Genomic DNA, 19,044 nt, shown 5'->3' on the forward strand with positions numbered 1-19,044 from the left:
ATGACAGCTTGGACTACAATGGAATAGATTTATTTAAAAGATATTTAAGAGCAAAAACCAATCGGACTTAGTGGTGTTTTAGAAGTGAAGGGGGGAAAGAGAAGTGAAGGAAAACTTTGAAGTTTCTGGTTTATGCAACTCAACTGAAGGTAGCCTCATTTACTGAAGTTAGGGACTTTAGAGATGAGCCAGGCCTGGCAGCAGGCATGTGTGATGACCACCGCCCTGGTGTCAGACAGTTTGAATTGGAGGTGTTTTTGAGACACTCAAGCAGGGATGTCAGTTCCACTTGTCCTCATTTACTATTTAACAATTAGCCCTTCTGGTTCTTTGAAGGTCAGAGAAGGCTGTGCTAGAGATATGATTTGGGACTCACAGATATTTAAATAGCAATTGAAACTGTGGATCTGGTGACCATAGCCTGGGGGAGGGTAAAAGAATGAACAAGAGAAAGAGGAGGTTGAAGAGAATAAGATCAGAGTAGGCAAAGAAGGAACTGCCACATGTAGGAGGAAAACTAGGAAAGGGTGTGATCATAAAAGCCAAGACAAATGTTTCACAAAGGAAGCAGTGGTTAACTATGCTGAATATTGCCGATGTTGATAAAACATTTAGATAAAAAACCAATTTGTTAATTGCTATGTTAAATGAGATGTGGAGTTTTTAAAATGGCATGGCAATTAGATAGGGAAATTTGGATAATTGAGCAGTTAAAGAAATGAATTATGTTTGCTATTATACTTCTTAAGCTGGGTATTAAACTCTTTGTGTTGCAAATAACAGAAACCCAACTCAGGTTCTTTTAAACAAAATAAATAACTTATTCCTTCATGGATTTGAAATATCCAGGATAGGAGTGGCCTCCAGCACAACTGAGTCAGGGGCTTAACCAATATTGTTAGCTGTGTCCCTCCCTGTCTCTGCCTCTGCCTCTCAGCTCCGTTTTCCTCTGGAAGGATCTCTCTGGTGGTTCCTGGCCACATCAGGCTTTTCTGATCCTTACAATAAATAACCCTAATGGAAAGAGAGCTCCTCCTTCCTAGTTCTAGCAGAAGTCCCAGGATTTACTTAAATTTTACTAATTTAAATCACATCCTTTTTCATAACCTAATTACTTTGGTCAGAAGTAATTAGATATGCTGACAGGCCAGGCCTGAATCACCTGCTCACCCCTGGAGGTGGGCCAGGTGAAAAGCAGCCTTGTCTGAATCACATGGGCTCTGAATAGGGAGAGGGGTGATCTCCCAAAGGAGAACGAAGAATGCATGCTGGGGATACAAAAACAACAGACAGCTATTTTAGCGGTAAAAAGAAGCCTTTGGCCCAATACATTTGAATAACTGCTTCTGCAATATACTTTATAGGTAATCTTTTGGCCTAAAGGATGAATGGATGTATTTGTTGTTGTAACTTTAAAAGAGCTACAGGGTCTGATTTTTAAGACTAAAGAAAGGTTGTAATTATTTTTGCTGCATGTGCTGCTACCATGGGGCTGAATACTAACTAATCTTAAAGACACATTGAGGCCAAAACAAGCCCATGAAAAATGTTCAGCATCAGTAATCATTAGAGAAATGCAGATCAAAACCACAATGAATTATCACCTCACACCCATTAGGATGGCTGCTATAAAACAACAAACAAGCGAAACAGAAAGTAACAAGTGTTGGTGCTATGGTCTGAATGTTTGTGTCCCCCTAAAATTCATATGTTGAAACCTAATCCTCAATGGAATAGTATTATAAGCATTACATAGTATTAAGCACCCTTAAGAGGTGATTAGGTCTTGAGGACTCTGTCTTCATGAATGGGATTAATGCCCTTATAAAAGAGACCCCAGAGAGCTAGCTAGCCCCTTCCACCATGTAAGGACACGATGAGAAAATGTCATCTTTCAACCAGAGAGCAAGCCCTCATCAGACACTGAATCTGCCAGCACCTTGATCTTGGACTTCCCAGCCTTCAGAACTGTGAGCAATAAATTTCCACTGTTCATAAACCACCAGTGTATGACACTTTTATTATAGCAGCTAGAATGGACTAAGACAGTTGGCAAGGATGTAAAGAAACTGGAACCCTTATACACTGTTGATAGGATTGTGAAATGGTGCAACCTCTCTGAAAAACACTATGGCAGTTCCTCAAATAATTAAAAATAGAACTACTATCTGATCCAGCAATCCCACTTCTGCATCTATATCCAAAAGAAGGAAAGCAGGGTCTCAAAGAGATATTCATACACTCATATTCATAGCAGATTATTCACAGTAGGCAAAAGGTAGAAGCAACTTAAGTGTCCATCAGTGGGTGAATGAGTAAACAAAATGTGGTATTTATGTATAATGGAATATTATTTATCCTTACAAAGCAAGGCTGTCCTGTCATGCTACACAGATGAACCTTGAGGACATTATGCTAAGTGAAATAAGCCAGTCTCAAAATGACAAATACTGTATGATTCCTCTTATATGAGATATCTAAAGTAGTGAAACTCATAGAAACAGAGTAGAACAGTCATACTAGGGGCTGGGGGAAAGGAGAAATGGACAGTTGTTATTTAATGGGTATAGAGTATTAGTTTTTTTTGCAAGATGAAAAAGTTCTGGAGATCTGTCGTATAACACTGTGAATGCATATATAATATCACTGAACTGTACAGTTAAATATGGTAAAGATAGTTTTATATGTGTATCTTACCACAATTTAAAAAAATTCATGACACATTGACTGATTCAACAAATTACGTAAATAGATGGTCCTTATGTACTAATTGTATCTCTCTTTTTTTTTTCGTTTTGGGTTGTTTGTTTGTTTTGAGATGATCCCTGTAGCCCAGGCTGGAGTGCAGTGGCACAATCTTGGCTCACTGCAACCTCTGCCTCCCGGGTTTAAGCAATTCTCTGCCTCAGCCTCCTAAGTAGCTGGGATTACAGGCGTGTGCCACCACACCCGGCTAATTTTTGTATTTTTAGCAGAGACGGGGTTTCACCATGTTGGCCAGGCTGGTCTTGAACTCCTGACCTTGTGATCCACCCACCTTGGCCCCCAAAGTGTTGGGATTACAGGCGTGAGCCACTGTGCCTGGCCTATTGTATTTCTTAATAAGGATTGGTGCACATATCCAAAGGCAAGGGGTTTTCGGGGGTTGAATTTGTTAGAAGATGTACCTAGCACCCCATCACGAACCTCCCTGCCCCATTTTGCCCTGGATATGCCTCTGAACTATGTGGTTGTTGTACTTTGCAGTGGTATTAATAGATTTGCATGATTAACATTATTTTTCCTGGTTCTCTTTTAAATAGTCCATTTGTGTTATCAGTAACTATCTTTTAAAAGAGTATTTCTAAATCTTTCTAGGAGTTTGCAACTCATTATATTTGTTTATTAGAAATTAACCCACACTTTCTTTTGCCATAGATGGGATTGCTGTTCTTCATTTTTTCATTAATTCATCAAACAGACATGCCTATTGAATGTCATTCTTGAGATACAGAGGTTTGTGACATAGACTTTGCTCTCAGGAATCTCACAGACTAGGCAGATATGATTCACAAGACAGGGTAGGAAGTGCTGTGACAAAGGTGTGCACAAGATGTTACAGAGACATAGAGGATGAGTATCTCTTTCAGGATGGGCCAGAGTATAAAGAAAGTCTTAGCAGAGGTAATGACTGGGTTAAACTTTATTTTAGCATTAAAAATACTTAAGAAACGGACAAATCCACAATCCTGGTGAGAGACTTCAACACACCCCTCTCAATAGCAAATAGAAGAGCAGAGAAAAATCAGTAAAGATGTAGAAGATGAAACAAAACAACAACTGACATACTGAACACTGTACCTAGAATGACAGAATTCACATTATTTTCAAGTACACATAGTATACATACCAAAATTGAATAATTGTTGGCCTAAGCTGTGCTTGAGGAAATTCTGTAGTTGTACAAGCATATTAGAAAAGATGTGAGAGTGAAAATCAAGGATTTAAACTTCTATCTCAGATTGAAAAAGAACAGTAAATCAAACCTAAGGAAAATAGAAGAAATAAAGAAGAGAAATAAGTGAATTAGAAAGCAAATGTATAACAAAAAAAATCAAGAAAGCCCAAAATTGGTACTATGGAAATATTAGTAAAATTGATGAACCCTTACAAAGACTAATTTCTTGAAATAGAGAAGATATAATATTAGGAATGAAAGGGGGATATCACTGTAGAGCCTACAAACATTAAAAGAAGATATTTTTATCGTCTTTATATCATGTATTTGATTGAATGAAATGCACAAATTTCTTGAAAAATACAACTTACCAAAGCTAACAGAAGAAAGAATAGAAAATCTAAGTAGTAAAATGTATATTAAGGAAACTGTTTCTGTTATTTAAAACCTTTCCACAAAGAAAACTGTAGGCCCATGTAACTTGTCTCGTGAGTTCTTTCAGATGTTTAAGGAAGAACTCAGATTTTTCTAGATAATAGAAAAAGGGAATAGTTCCTAACTCAAATTGAACACATAAAATGAACAGTACATTACAATGAAGTGGGTTTATTTAAAGTATGCTAGGGTAGCTTAATGTTTAAAAATCAATGTGTTTCACCACATTGACAGGAAGTAGAAAAAGTAGATGATCATTTTGATATGAATTTTTAGCTTAGCAGAAAAGGCCCTTTTCAAAGAATCTGCCTGTCCTCCAGCCTCCTCTCCTTCCACTGTCATGTATACACACACTCCTTCAGCCATATATGGAATGGTTTGCACTTCTGAGGCATGGCATGTTATTTCTTGCCTCTCTGCTTTCACATGTATCATACTACCTGCTTCTTTACTCAGTAACTTACACTTGTCCTTCAAGTCAGTTTAGGATTCTTGGAAGATGTTGCCAGCATAGTCTTTCCTCCCCCTTTTTCCATCTTTATTGAGATATAATTTACATGCAACGAAAGGCATCTGGGTAACTACCACCACCACAATCAATATGTAGAATATTTGTATTACCCTTAAAAGGGTGCTCCTTGTCTATAAATATTCCCCACATTGATCTATCTGCTTTCCGTTCGTGTAGATTAAATTTATATTTTGTGAGGTTTGATATAATCTGTATTAACTCTTTTGTGTCTGACTTTTTTCACTCAGTATGTTTTTGAGATTCACCCATATTGTTGCTTGTATCTGTAGTTCATTTTCTCTAACAACATGTTGAGTTGTATATCACTATATGGATATACCACAAATTGTTTATCCAATACATATTCATGGACATTAGAGTTTCTTCTAGTTTTTATTAAGAATAAAACGGTTATAAACATTAGTATTCAAGTTTTGTGTGGACATATTTTCATTTCCCCTAAGTAAGTAAATAAGAGTTAAATTGCTCAGTAATATTGTTGGTATATTCTTAACTATGTAAGAAACCACCAGACTGTTTTCCAAAGTGGTTTGTACCATTGTACACACCAATCAGCAATGCATGAGTGTTCTGTTTGCTTCATATCCTCAGTAACACTTGCTATTGTCAGTCTCTTTAATTTTAGCCATTCTGCTGGGTATTGGTGGTATCTCATGATTTTAATTGATGTTCCTCTGATGAATTATGTTGAGTATCTTTTAATGTGTTTATTGGCCATTAGTATTATCTTCCTTTGTGAAGTGTCTGTTGAAATATTTTGCCTATTGAGTTGTCTATAAGAGGTTATATATATATTTATATATATATTCTGAATGCAAGTCCTTCATCAGATATGTGATAAAAGAAAAACTTCAGCTGAATTAAATTTAAAGGAGTTTAATCGAGCAATGAATGATTCATGAATCAGGCAGCCCCTAGAATCACAGCAGATTCAGAGACTCCAGCACAGCCACATGATGGAAGAAGATTTATAGACCAAAAAAAAAAAAAAAGGGGGAAATGAGGTACAGAAATTGGAAGTGAGGTACAGAACAGCTGGAATGGTTACAGCTCAGCCTGTGCCTTATTGGAACACAGTTTGAACACACAGCAGTGAATGAATGGTTGAAGTCTGGCCGCTGGGATTGGCCAAGACTTAGCTATTGTTACAGGTGCATACTACTAAGTTAGTTTTTCAGTTTTGTCTGCCTATGAAGCTAGGTTACAGTTCATCCACAAGGACACAAATGTAGAAGTATGGAGTCCTTCTCAGGCCATATTTAGTTTGCTTTAACATATATATATGTTGTGAATATTTTTTCTTAATCTGTGGCTTGCTTTTTCATTTTCTTAACATTGCCTTTGGAAGAGCTGATACTTTAAATTTTATGAAGTCTGATTTATGAAATGTTTCTTTTATGGTTCTTACTTTTTGTGTCCTCTGTTTCTACCTCAGGGTGGCAAAGATTCTCTCCTATGTTTTATTTTAGAAATTTTATAGTTTCAGCTAGTACATTTAGGTCTATGATTTATTTTTAGTTAATCTTTGTGTATGATGTGAGGTAAGGGTCAAGGTCCCCTTCTTCCCAACTATGGATAATTTGATTGTCCCAGCACCATTTTTTGAAGAGATTGTACTTCCTTCATTGAATTATTGTGGCACTTTTATTGAAATCAATTGACCTTGTACAAGGGGTCTTCAAAAAGTTCATAGAAAGTGTATATTGTGAAAAATCTATACAAGGATTTCATTTTTTTTGCACCAAAATAAACATCTACTAACTTGTTATAACATGTCTGAACAGGATCTAGTTTGAGGCACTAAGAAAGAGGAGACATCAGTTTGAAAACAACCCTTATTAGAGCAACATGGATTTTGCTAAAATTGAAGAAAGAACAAACATCACATTTATGGTGAAGCTTGGATGGAAGAAGAGTGAAATCAATGATGTTTTATGAAAAGTTTATGAGGACAATGTTCCCAAAGAAATTGGCAGTTTATAAATGGATAAATCATTTTAAGAAAGGATGAGACAATGTTGAAGATAAAGCCCATAGTGGCAGACAATCCACATCAGTTTGCAAGGAGAAAATGAATCTTGTTCATGCCCTAATTGAAGAGGATCAATGATTAACAGTACAAACAATAGCCAGCATCATAGATATCTCAACTGGTTCAGCTTACACAATTCTGACTGAAAAATTAAAGTTGAACAAACTTTATGTTGATGAATACCAAAACTCTTGTGCCCAGATGAACTGCAGACAAGAACAGAGGTTTCTTTTTCTTTTTCTTTTTTTTTTTTTTTTTTTTTTTTTGGAGACAGAGTCTCACTCTGTTGCCCAGGCTGGAGTGCAGTAGTGTGATCTTGGCTCACTGAAACTTTCGCCTCCTGGTTTGAAGTAATTGTTGTGCCTCAGCCTCCTGAGTAGCTGGGACTACAGGCACCCACCACCATGCTAGGCTAATTTTTGTATTTTTGAATAGAAATGGGGTTTTGCCATGTTGGCCAGACTGGTCTTGAACTCCTGGCTTCAATTGATCTGCCTGCCTCAGCCTCCCAAAATTCTGGGATTACAGGCATGAGCCACTGTGCCTGGCCCAAAAGCAGAGCTTTCAATGGAAATTTTTAACAAGTGGGATCTAGATCCCAAAGCATTTCTTTGAAGAACTGCAACAGATGAAACATGGCTTTACCAGTATGATCCTAAAGACAAAGCACAATCAAAGCAGTGGCTAGAAAGAGGTGGAAGTGGTCCAGTCAGAGCAGATGTGGATCAGTCAAATGCAAAGGTCATGGCAATAGTTTTTTGGGATGCTCAAGGCATTTTGCTTGTTGACTTGCTGGAGGGCCAAAGCGCAGGGATTACAGACATGAGCCAAGTTGTACTATTCTTACTATCTTTTTAGTGCCTGTGGGATCTGTTGTGCCATCTTCTCTTTTATTCTTGTTGTGAATTTGTGTCTTCTCACTTTTTATTCTTGATCAGTCTAGATAGAGATTATTATTTTTTCAAAGATCTGTATTTTTGTTTCATTAAATTTTCTGTTTTCTATTTCATTTACCTAAGCTCTATATTTATTTCCTTCTACTTATTTCTGGTTTAGTTTGTTATTTTCTAACTTCATACAGTGGAAGCTTATATTATTATTGCTTTTTTTCTAAGTATTTAAAATCATAAGCTTTCCTTTGAGTACTATTTTCACTACATATCCCAATTTTTTTCTATGTTGTATTTTCATTTTCATTCAGTTTAAAATATTTTATTCTGTGATTTTTTTTACCCATGGGTAATTTCACATTGTGTTATTTAATTTGTAAATATTTGGAGATTTTCCAGTTATCTTTATGTAATTTTTTTCTAATTTAATTCTGTTATGACCAGAAAGCCTACTCTATAGTATTTCATTCTTCTTTTAAAAACCTACTCTATATTATTTCAGTCTTTATGGAAGGTATGCCTATGGTATATCTTTTTGAATGTTTTGTGTGCATTTGAAAAGAATGTATATTCTGCTGCTGATGATAGGTATTCTATGAATGTCAGATCAAGTTGGTTGATTGTGTTAAGTGTTCCATATTCCTAATGTTACTCAGTCTACAAGTTCTGTCCATTACTGAAAAAGGAGTTTTGAGGTTTCCAATTCTAATTGTAGATTTATTTCTCCTTTCAATTGTGTCAGTTTTTGCTTCATGTATTTTGAATAGCTGTTATTGGGTACAAGCACATTCAGGATTATTATGTTTTCTTGATGAATTTAACCCTTTATCATAATGAGATGTTCCTTTTTATCTCTGGTAATGATCCTTGACCTGATATATGTTTGTCTGAGATTAACATAGCCATTCCAGTTTTCTTATTATTAGAGTTTAAATGCCATATCTTTTTATCTCTTTTTGTTTTATCTGTTTCTTTACATTCAAAATGAATTTTTTCTAGATAGAATATCGTCTGATCTTGCTTTTAAAATCTATCCTGACAACCTCTTTTCAGGGTTTAGACCCTTTGCATTTAATGTGATTTTCTGTGTAAGTTACTGCCATCTTATTTGTTTTCTGTTTATCACATCTATTTTTGTTTGTTTCTTTTTCCCTCTTTTCGTTACTTTTGGGTTAATTCAGTGTTTTTTTAGGATTCCATTTCATTTTCACAATTGGTTTATTAGCTACTCCTCCTTTATCACCACCCACCATGGCTGTTGTAGGGTTTACAATATACATCTCTAACTTATCACAGTCTGTCTTCAAATATATGCTGCTTCCTGTGTAATGTATGAAACTTAACAATAGTGTACTTCCATTTGTCCCCTGGACAAATGTGCTGCTGTTGTCATATAGAGCATATTCATGAAATAGCTTCTTCAACACCCTTTTCTGCTAATTTTATCATCTCTTAAATTTCTGAGTTTGTTTCTGTTGACTCATTTTTCTCAAGGCTACTAGTCATTGTTGCTGGTTTTTCATATATCTGGTACTTTTTGATCAGATGTCAGATATTGTGACTTTTACATTGCTGCATGCTCACTTTTGTTGTATTCCTTTAAAGAGTACAGAATTTCTTTCAAGCAAGTAGTTAAGTTACTAATAATCAGTTTGACCCTTTTGAAGCTTATTTTTAATCTCTTTTAAGGTAGATCTAGAGTAGCTTTTACTCTAAGGCTGATTTAGCAATACTCCTGATGTATTTTTTTTTTTAAATAGAGATAGGGTCTCATTATGTTGCCCAGGCTAGTCATGAACCCTTGGCCTCAAGCAATCCTCCCATCTTGGGCTTCCAAAGTACTGGGACCATAGGTGTAAGCCACCACATCTGGCCCTCATGTATGTTTTCTACTGAATGTCCTGTGTATTCAATGAAGTCTCTCTACTCTAGCTAGTTGTAACTTAAACATTCCCAGACCTGTGGAATTCTAGGACTGTTTGACTTACACTTCCTGGTGATTCTTATTTTTCCAGAAGTTGTTCTTGCTCAGTCTTACGGTATTTCATTCTGCATATGTACAGATAGCTATTCAGCCAGAGATTCAAGGAACGCATATGCAGGTTTCTAAAGCTCTTCCTCTGTATTGTCTTCCTCTCTTAAGTGCCCTGCCCTGAAAACTGCAGCATGTTGGCCTACCTGACCTCCCATCTTTTTCTTCTCAACTCACTGGGATTGCAGGCTCTGTTTGGATTTCCATTCTCTGTGCCAAAGTCTGGAAATTAATTTTAGGAAGAAAGCCTGGGTGATGGTAGGGCTCACTTTGTCTCCCTTTTATCAGATATCACAGTCCTGTACTGTCTATTTTCTACTGTCTGAAAATAGTTGCTTCCAATAGTTTTGTCCAGTTTTCTAGTTGTTTATAATAGGAGTATAAATTTTGACCCTCTTATTCCCTGTTGGTCAGAAATGACATCATAGCTTTTGTATTTTCTCCTATCTCCCCATAAAAATAGACAGTTCAAACAGGGCTGCAAAACCAAAGACCCATGGATAACATCTACAACTAAAACTAGATGACTAGGCATTCCTGTGACCTTCCAAATATGAGTGGATGGAGCTAAATCACTGACAGCTTGAAGACCTGTGTGATGTCATTATCTATACGGGGCATTTCAGCTTCTGATACCTTGAGATTACTAAGGCTATATCAAAAGGACAGGGCCAACTTGAAAAGGTCCTCATAGCTAAAGAGAGGCAATGTAAAGATCAGTAACTGCAAAGGATCGAAACAGCAAATATATTTAAATTTGTAAGTTTCAAATGACACTTTTTAAAAAAAAAACCCTCATTGTAATCTTTGGAGGATACTAGAGAACCACCTCATTATTTTGAAAGCTGACAAATACAAGAAATGAGGGTGAGCATTTATCCCACCTTTCCTATTTTTACCTAGTATAACAAAATAGTTGATGAGGCAAAATTCCTCTTTCGAGATGTATTCTTGTCTCATAAAGAATGAATGAAAAAATTTAAAAATTACCATTTTGCAACCCCAGATGAATTAATGAATGTAGGCAGTGATTATTAATGGTTGCTAATATCACAAAAAGAATAAAAAACCATTATGTACCTACTAGGGAATCAAATACCTGTCACTTGGGAAGTAATCTTATAAAATCTGAGAAAAAAAAATCCAACCTGAATCTGCAAGCTTCTTGATCTACCACTTTTTGAGAATTATAAGACAGAGTTACATATTAAAACACACCATGGAGATACAAAAACAAAATTTAGTGAGGGGACATTAGGGCAGGGGTTAGCACACAATGCGTGGGACATATCTGGCCCATTGCCTGTTTTTGTATAGCTTTTGAGCCAAGAATAGTTTTTACATTATTAAATGGTTGAAAAAATTCAGAATATTTTGTGAATTATGAAAATTGCAGCGTTCATAAAAAGGTTTTGTTGGAACACAGCCATGCTTATTTGTTTATGTATTGTTTGTGGCTGCTTTCGTGCTACAAGGGCAGAGTTGAGTAGGTGCAGGAGTCTGTAAAATCAAAATGCCAAAATATTTACTCACTGGCCCTTAACAACAAAAAAAATTGTCAATCCCTAATCTAGAGGACTAATGGCCTGGTTTCTTTAACAAAAAAATTCCAAGACAAAGGATGAAAGGAAAAATCAGTAAGACTTAAGAGACATGACAATCAAGTATCACAATATGTGGACCTTATTTGGATCCCTATTCAAAACACCACGTTTAAAAAACCAAGATCATCAGGAAAATGTGAACAGCAACAAAGATACTTGATGATATTATGGAATTGTTAATTTTTAAAGGTGTGATAATGATTTTGTGATTATATTTTAAGAGGTCCTTAGCTTTTTATTTTTATTATTTATTTATTTATGTTTTTTGGAGACAGAGTCTCGCTCTGTCACGCAGGGTAGAGTGCAGTGGCGTGTTCTCAGCTCACTGCAAGCTCTGCCTGCCAGGTTCACGCCATTCTCCTGCCTCAGCCTCCTGAGTAGCTGGGACTACAGGCGCCCGCCACCACGCCCAGCTAATTTTTTTGTATTTTTTAGTAGAGACGGGGTTTCACCATGAAAGCCAGGATGGTCTCGATCTCCTGACCTCGTGATCCACCTGCCTCGGCCTCCCAAAGTGCTGGGATTACAGGCGTGAGCCACTGCGCCTGGCCGGTCCTTGGGTTTTTAGAGATAGATTCTGAAATATATACAGATACTTGGATTTGCTTCAGAATAACCCAGGGAGATGGGAGTTGTTGAGTGTGGATGTAAGTAAAATAAGATTGGCCATGTTATGAAAATTGTGACTGGAAGATGGGTGCGTAGTGTGATGGCTCATCACACTGTTTTACTATTTTCTCTAGCTTTGAATGTTTGAAAACTTAGAGTTTAAAATAAATCAGTTATTTCAAAATAAGTTTAAAAAATCAGTTCAAAGGCCATTTCCTCTGGACCTAGTAATTGAATGCCTCTTTTCTGTGCTTCTGTAGAATCACGGAACTTACCACATTGATTATTGTTGGGTGGTTATTTGTTTAATTTCCCCTAGACTCCCAGCTCCTTGAGGGCAGGGACCATTTGACTTTGATCTGTAGTGTCAGTTATAGGACATAGCACGTAATCTGGTACATACTTCTGGAACAAATATAATAACTTTTCATGGCATATCATGATTTCTAGATGATAAAAATTGTAAAACACAGTCATCCTTTTTTGTTGACATTATTTATTTTTATTTACTTTACTCCTTCCAAATAGCCTATAGTTCAGCATGAAACCAAACTGGTTATATAGCTTTTATAAATCAGGAAGAATATAACTCCAGAATAAAGTAAGTTACAGAATGGGCATCTTAGTTTGAGCTATCTCAGTCTGAGATATGATATTAAGTGTGGAATAGGTACTTTGAAGTAAGGCAGGTATTTCTTCTCCAAGCACAATATTGTATGTTTCTGAATATTGCAGAAATATCCATATTCAAATCTAAGACCAAAATCTAATCAAACCAGCTACAAATTATTTCTATCTATCTTATTATTCCCTTTTGTTAGCTTAATACCTTAATTATTAGCTTAACCTAACAACTGGTTATGATTATTGAAAATTTAATTTTTGCCTGGGTGTGGTGGCTTATGCCTATAATCCCATCACTTTGGGAGGCCTAGGCTGGAAGATTGCTTGCGACCAGCCCGTACAACATAGCGAGACCCCATCTCTACAAAAAAATTTAAAATTAGCTGGGCATGGTGGTGCATGCCTGTGGTCCCAGCTATTCAGGAGGCTGAGGTGGGAGGATTGCTTGAGCCCAGGAGATTAAGGCTGCAGTGAGTTATCATCGTACCACTGCACTCCATCCTTGGCAACAGAGCAAAAAACCCTGTCTCCAGAAAAAAGAAAATGTAATTTTAGAAATCCCAATCTTTTGCTTTGTTTTCCCTCTTCACATTGTTGTCTTCATATTTGTAGCAATTCTCTTATCATGGATTTTTTTTTTTTTCTGTTTTCAGTGAAATTTGATCCTCACAAACTGAGCTCCAGGATAGTGAGTCAGAAACACAACCCTCAAGCTTAAGCCAGGGTCTAATTTTTAAATCAATCACCTGGCACCAGAACACCTTCTCACATTCATCAAGAAGCGCTTTTGGTGTTCTGGGCTTGGGACGAGGTGCACTGTGAAACGATGAGTCATCCAGTTATTTTTGCAACCTGATTCTCCTGTGCTGTTTTCCTCTGAATCAGGGTTTTTATAGCAGGTGTGAACATTTACAATTGTCATTTTCATAAAAATAAAATGCTGTTTTCTTCGAAGCATTTACAAAATCATAATGGGAAGATTTTAAAGCTAATTTACCTAGCTAAATGCCAGTGACACCCCATGATATTCTCCTGGCTTCCTTGCCCAAACTGGTAGGTGAAGTCAGAACTGAGGGGGGTGTCTGAGGTACTAACGGAACTAGCTCAATGGCAGAGTCAACAGCAAGGGAAACAGACTCAGTAGGGTTAAGGGCACAGGTAGTTTTTCCCACCATCTTTGGACTTTGGATTGTGTACATCTTATCTCTGCATCCATTTTCTTAGGTACTTTTCTCCCTTCCGTTGATGGCTTCCTTTTTATCTCTATGGCAAGTCTTCATTGTGTATGATAACAGGGGCCACGGAGTGCATGGATGACCACAATTTAGAAACGCACTTCATAATTTATAATGCATGAAAACCAAAGCTTGAGATTCTCTTTATATGAAGTGTAGTGTGGCGCCCCATCTTGGTGGCATTCTGGCCACTGCCCCTCAGGGAGGCTGTGCCAGAACTGGGCAAATTAAGGGATGGGTCAAAGTGTGTTAGGAGGAAATGGGGGTGTCAACCATGTGCCAGAAATTGGCCCTCTTTCATTCAACAGACATGCTGGGCACAAAGATGAATGTACCCCAGTTCTTGATCTCATGAAGTTTGCAGTGAGGTGTAGGGGCTACAAAAAGAAGACAGGGTAGAAGCAACAGCCAGCCATTGCAGGGCACAGCACCTCCTGCTGCTAGACTCCATGCAGATTTGACAGCCCTTATTTCTACTCCATCCCTGTGCATCACCTGACACCATTGACAAGTTTCTCTGCTGGAAACTCTCACCCCTCTTAGCTTCCACATTACTCTGTCCTGGACATTCATTCTTGGTATTGGCTCTTGTTCTTTTGTCTGATGGTAAATTAGCATTTCCTAGAGTTCTCCACTCTTTCCTGTCCCACCCAGTGCTATCAATTCTGAACCTCAATTTTTCTGCCTCAGCACTCTCCTGGGTTATGACAGACTCTCATCAATTAACAGTAACTTCCTTTGGCAGTGATTCTTGACCTGGTGGGGGAACAGTATCCAAAGCTCCAGTAGCAGAAGCTCCCTTGGTGATTTTGACACATTTCCCCCTCCTCTTGGACAGATTCTGTGTCTTATATTTTAACCCCTAGCACAGTGGCCAGCTGTGGTAGGAGCTCAGTGATGTTAACCGCATGTTTAATGGCAGTAAGCACAGCATGCTATGAGAACACAGAGCAAGTCACTTAATTGTGAGAAAGTCAGGAAAAGCTACAGAGAAGCTATCAGTTGAGCCAAACTGAATTCTCTAGATGGATAAGCCTTAAAGAGATTCAAACAGGTGGATTTTCACAGCAAGGCAGATCAGTTATTGAAATTTATGTATGGCAAGTGGTTAGACACACAGGCTTCTTTACTAAATCTCAGCATTAGGAGGAAAGAACTCTTTCTGAATTTTGAACATTAGCATAAGTCAAATAAAAGTAAGATGTTCTATATCATTGGATAGGTAATAGATTTGTGGTCATCACTGCTCCCAAGAAATGATACTGGTCCTGGCATGAAGTAGTCTAATTAATTTTTAAAAATAATTTCAATTTTCATTTTAGATTCAGGGGTACATGTGCAGGTTTGTTACCTGAATATATTGTGTGATGCTGAGGTTTGGGATACAAATGATCCCATCACCCAGGTAGTGAGCATAGTACCCAATAGATAGTCTTTTAATTAATTGTAATAAAGCGTTTCATTTATTCACTCAATAAACTTATTGAAGCACCTTCTAGTGTTAAGCACTATAATAGGTGCTATATATTCATTAGCGAGCAAAACGAACTTAGCCCCTTCCCTCTTGGGGCTTATAGTCTAGTGAAAAAATAGACATTAAGGAAATCACTACAAACACACAGACACAATGATAAATGCTATGAGAGAAAGTGGAATGTTAAGGGAAAGTACAACAGAGTCACCTAGTTGAGAGACTACGCAAGAAGTGAACAATGATCAGAGGTTAATTAGGCAAAAAATTAGGGGGAAGAGGCAGAAGAGATATAGGAAACTCCATGGCAAAATGGTTTGAACAAATTGATGAAGAGCCATAAAGCAGCTCAACTAAGAGTTGCTGTTGAGGAGGAAGGGCACACCCCTTCTCAGGTCCTGCTTCTGCCTTTTCCTTGAGTTCATGCCATATTATAGTGGGTATCCCCCCCATCAACTCCAGCGACAGTGGTCTCCTTGCAGGTTCCCAGACAGGCTATGCTGTTTCATGCCTTTTAAAAATTGTGATAAAAAACATGCAACATGCAATGTACCCTCATTTTAAGTGATCAGTACAGTATTGTTAACTATAAGCACAGTGTTGTCCACAAATTTAAGCATTATGCATAACATAAGCATTAAGCATAACATTAAACAATAATGTTGTCCAGCACAAATGTTTGCACAAATTTTCTCATACATGCATAAGAAGCTTACACAGCTCAAAAATCAGAGCAATGTAAAAAGGCATAGAGAAAGCTTTTATTCCCACCCCTGCCCCATCTGCACTGTTCGCCTTCACTCCCTGCAGATATTTTTATTAGCCTCTTGTGTATTAGTCCTCTAGTTCTTTATGTAAAGAATCTACATTGTTATGTTCTCTCTTATTAAAAAAGTAGCATATGATGGACATTGTTATGTGGCTTGCTTTTTTGCCTAACAATACGTTTTAGAGTTCAGTTTATATAGAGCTGCACTGACAAAGAAGGTCAGTAGGAGTCATATGGGGCTGTGGAGCACTTGAAATGTGGCAGGTGCAACTAAAAATGGAATTTTAAATTTAATTTAATTTAAATTTAGATTTAAAAAATGAAAGCAGTGAACAATATTTTCCTATTAATCTCAACTTTATTGTTTTAGTAGGACTACATTTCACTTTAACCATTGAAAATCCAACATCCAAATTGAGATGTGGTATAAGTGTAAAACACACACTGGATTTCAAAGACAGTATAAAAAAATGCAAACTGTCTCATTAATGTTGTACATCGTTTACAATCTAGTCATCAATTTGTTCAGTGTTTTTTGATATAGTTGGCCAAATAAAATATTAAAACCAATTCTGCCAACTTATCTTTTTTTAAAAGTGATACTAGAAAACTTTAAATTACATATGTGGCTCAAATTCTATTTCTTTTTTTTTTTTTTTTTTTTTTTTTTTTTGAGACGGAGGCTTGCTCTTTCGCCCAGGCCAGACTGCAGTGGTGCTATCTTGGCTCACTGCAAGCTCTGCCTCCCGGGTTCACGCCATTCTCCTGCCTCAGCCTCCTGAGTAGCTGGGACTACAGGCACCCGCCACCGCACCTGGCTAATTTTTTGTATTTTTACTAGACACAGGGTTTCTCCGTGTTAGCCAAGATGGTCTCGATCTCTGACCTCGTGATCCGCCTGCCTCGGCCTCCCAAAGTGCTGGGATTACAGGCGTGAGCCACCGCGCCCGGCTCAAATTCTATTTCTACTGGACAGTGCTGATATATAACATTTACTGCTTTTTACACCTGTATAGTATTCCATTGTATAGAGTACCACAATTTACTTAACCAATCCACCTTTGATGCATACCTGAGTTGTTTCCAATCTTATGTTTAAAAAAAAAAAAAAAGCAGAAATGCTTACCCTTCTCCATGCATCACTTCATACATGGGCAGGTTGATCTGTAAAATGAATTCCCGGCATTGGGATTGCTGGGTCCAAATGTAAATACATTTGTAATTTTGATATTGCCAAATTGCCCTCCATAAGCATTGTACCAATTTGCACTCCCACCAGCAATGTGTGTGAGTGCCAGTTTCCTGATATATTGCCACTTGAAACTACAATTAACTGTATTTTTGGATGTAATAATCAACATTTCTTTTTGCTAATTCTGAGAGGGTTTTAAGAAGAAATCATAAATGGTTTGTCTAACTTCTCTTTCCATTTGGAAAAAAAAAACCTATTGATAAAATGCTTAGAGGTAGCATTTCAGAACTGACTTTTTTTTTTTTTTTGGAGACGGAATTTCACTCTGTCCCCCAGACTGGAGTGCAGTGGCGCAATCTCGGCTCACTGCAACCTCCGCCTCCTGGGTTCATGCCATTCTCCTGCGTCAGCCTCTGGAGTAGCTAGGACTACAGGCGCCTGCCACCATGCCCGGCTACTTTTTTTTTTTTTTTTTTTTTTTTTTTTAATGAAAGCATCAAAGAATTAACCCTCACTGTTTCCCAGGTTGTAAATTTCTATGAAAGTTGCAACTTTCACCATACTGAGATTTAGGCAGAGGGATTTTGTGAGGGTTCAAATGGATAAGGGACTACATTTTCTTCTGTTTTTTTTTAAGAGTTGGGGATTTCTCAGATTACTCCAGCAGCCTTCCCTGGCTGTGGTGGACTAACATTTAAGGGTAGACCGGCAGTTTGCATGCAGTTTTTGCATATTGTCAGTTAATCTCCTGGATTGGTTTTACTGTATGCTAAACATATTCTAACTCAATGGGTTGCTTAACTGAGGAAACCAGTGACAACATAACTGGCTCTTAAGAGCTGCCATAATCATCAGATAGTTCATTCCACTGACTTTATTAGTAAATGGCAGAGAAAGTTTATCGTTTCACTTTATGGATCCAACTGTTGTCCCTCATTTGAGACTTGTGTGCCCTCTACTGCCCTCTTTGCCTTTTTTTGTTTTTTCAGATGGAAATGAAGAAGTAAACATTCAGTATCCAAAAGCAAACTGCTTTAAATTTTCCATTCATAGGAATCTGAAAATAAGATTCTTATGAAGAGAAATCTTACTATGGAGTTAGAGACGTGCCAGATAAGTTAATAAATCAGTATAATGGAACCCTTGATTTGGGGGAATATAAAATATTTTGGCAAATCCTAGAGGCATAGAAAGGCATTTTATATCAAATATGACTATGGACACTTAACTATCTTTAGTATTGTATTGATTTTCAACATAAAAAGATTAAGAAAAAAAAGTTGTCTTATGTTCCTCATGCAGGAAAAGCACCAGGACATTGAGGACTTAGTATGAGGGTCATCCTTGGCAACTGGTTTTATTGAGTCATTGCTACTATGTTTGAGTTACACAATAAATAAATATACAACTTTCTAACAGGAAGTAGCTGCAGCCATAGCTATTCTTCATATTTTTGCTTCTGTTGCTAATTTTTGCCTAATTTTGTTTCAGGAAGGGTTTTCACTCATTGGTAGCAAGGACTGGTTGAAGATTGTAAGACGCGTGGATTGTCTGTTGTTTGGAACAACGATAAAGGCAAGATTTAAGCTAATGATCACACTCTTCTCATCTTCTATGTGTGTATGTTGGGGAGGTATCTGGGGGCATCTCTTGGTAGGTGATGGGTACTGGGAAGAATACAA

General features: G+C 37.3%; 1 protein-coding gene across 2 annotated transcripts in view; it reads left to right on the forward strand.

The window, feature by feature from the left end:
• Nucleotides 1-19,044, forward strand: part of REC114 (REC114 meiotic recombination protein) — a 106,190-nt gene that overhangs the window by 67,789 nt on the left and 19,357 nt on the right. For both annotated transcript variants that reach the window (XM_004056457.4, XM_019011041.4), the window contains exon 3: nucleotides 18,854-18,937. In XM_004056457.4, the coding sequence (XP_004056505.1) occupies nucleotides 18,854-18,937 (84 nt within the window). The remainder of the gene's footprint in view (nucleotides 1-18,853; nucleotides 18,938-19,044) is intronic.

This window comes from Gorilla gorilla, chromosome 16 (assembly GCF_029281585.2).
Source record: "Gorilla gorilla gorilla isolate KB3781 chromosome 16, NHGRI_mGorGor1-v2.1_pri, whole genome shotgun sequence".
NCBI lineage: Eukaryota > Metazoa > Chordata > Mammalia > Primates > Hominidae > Gorilla > Gorilla gorilla.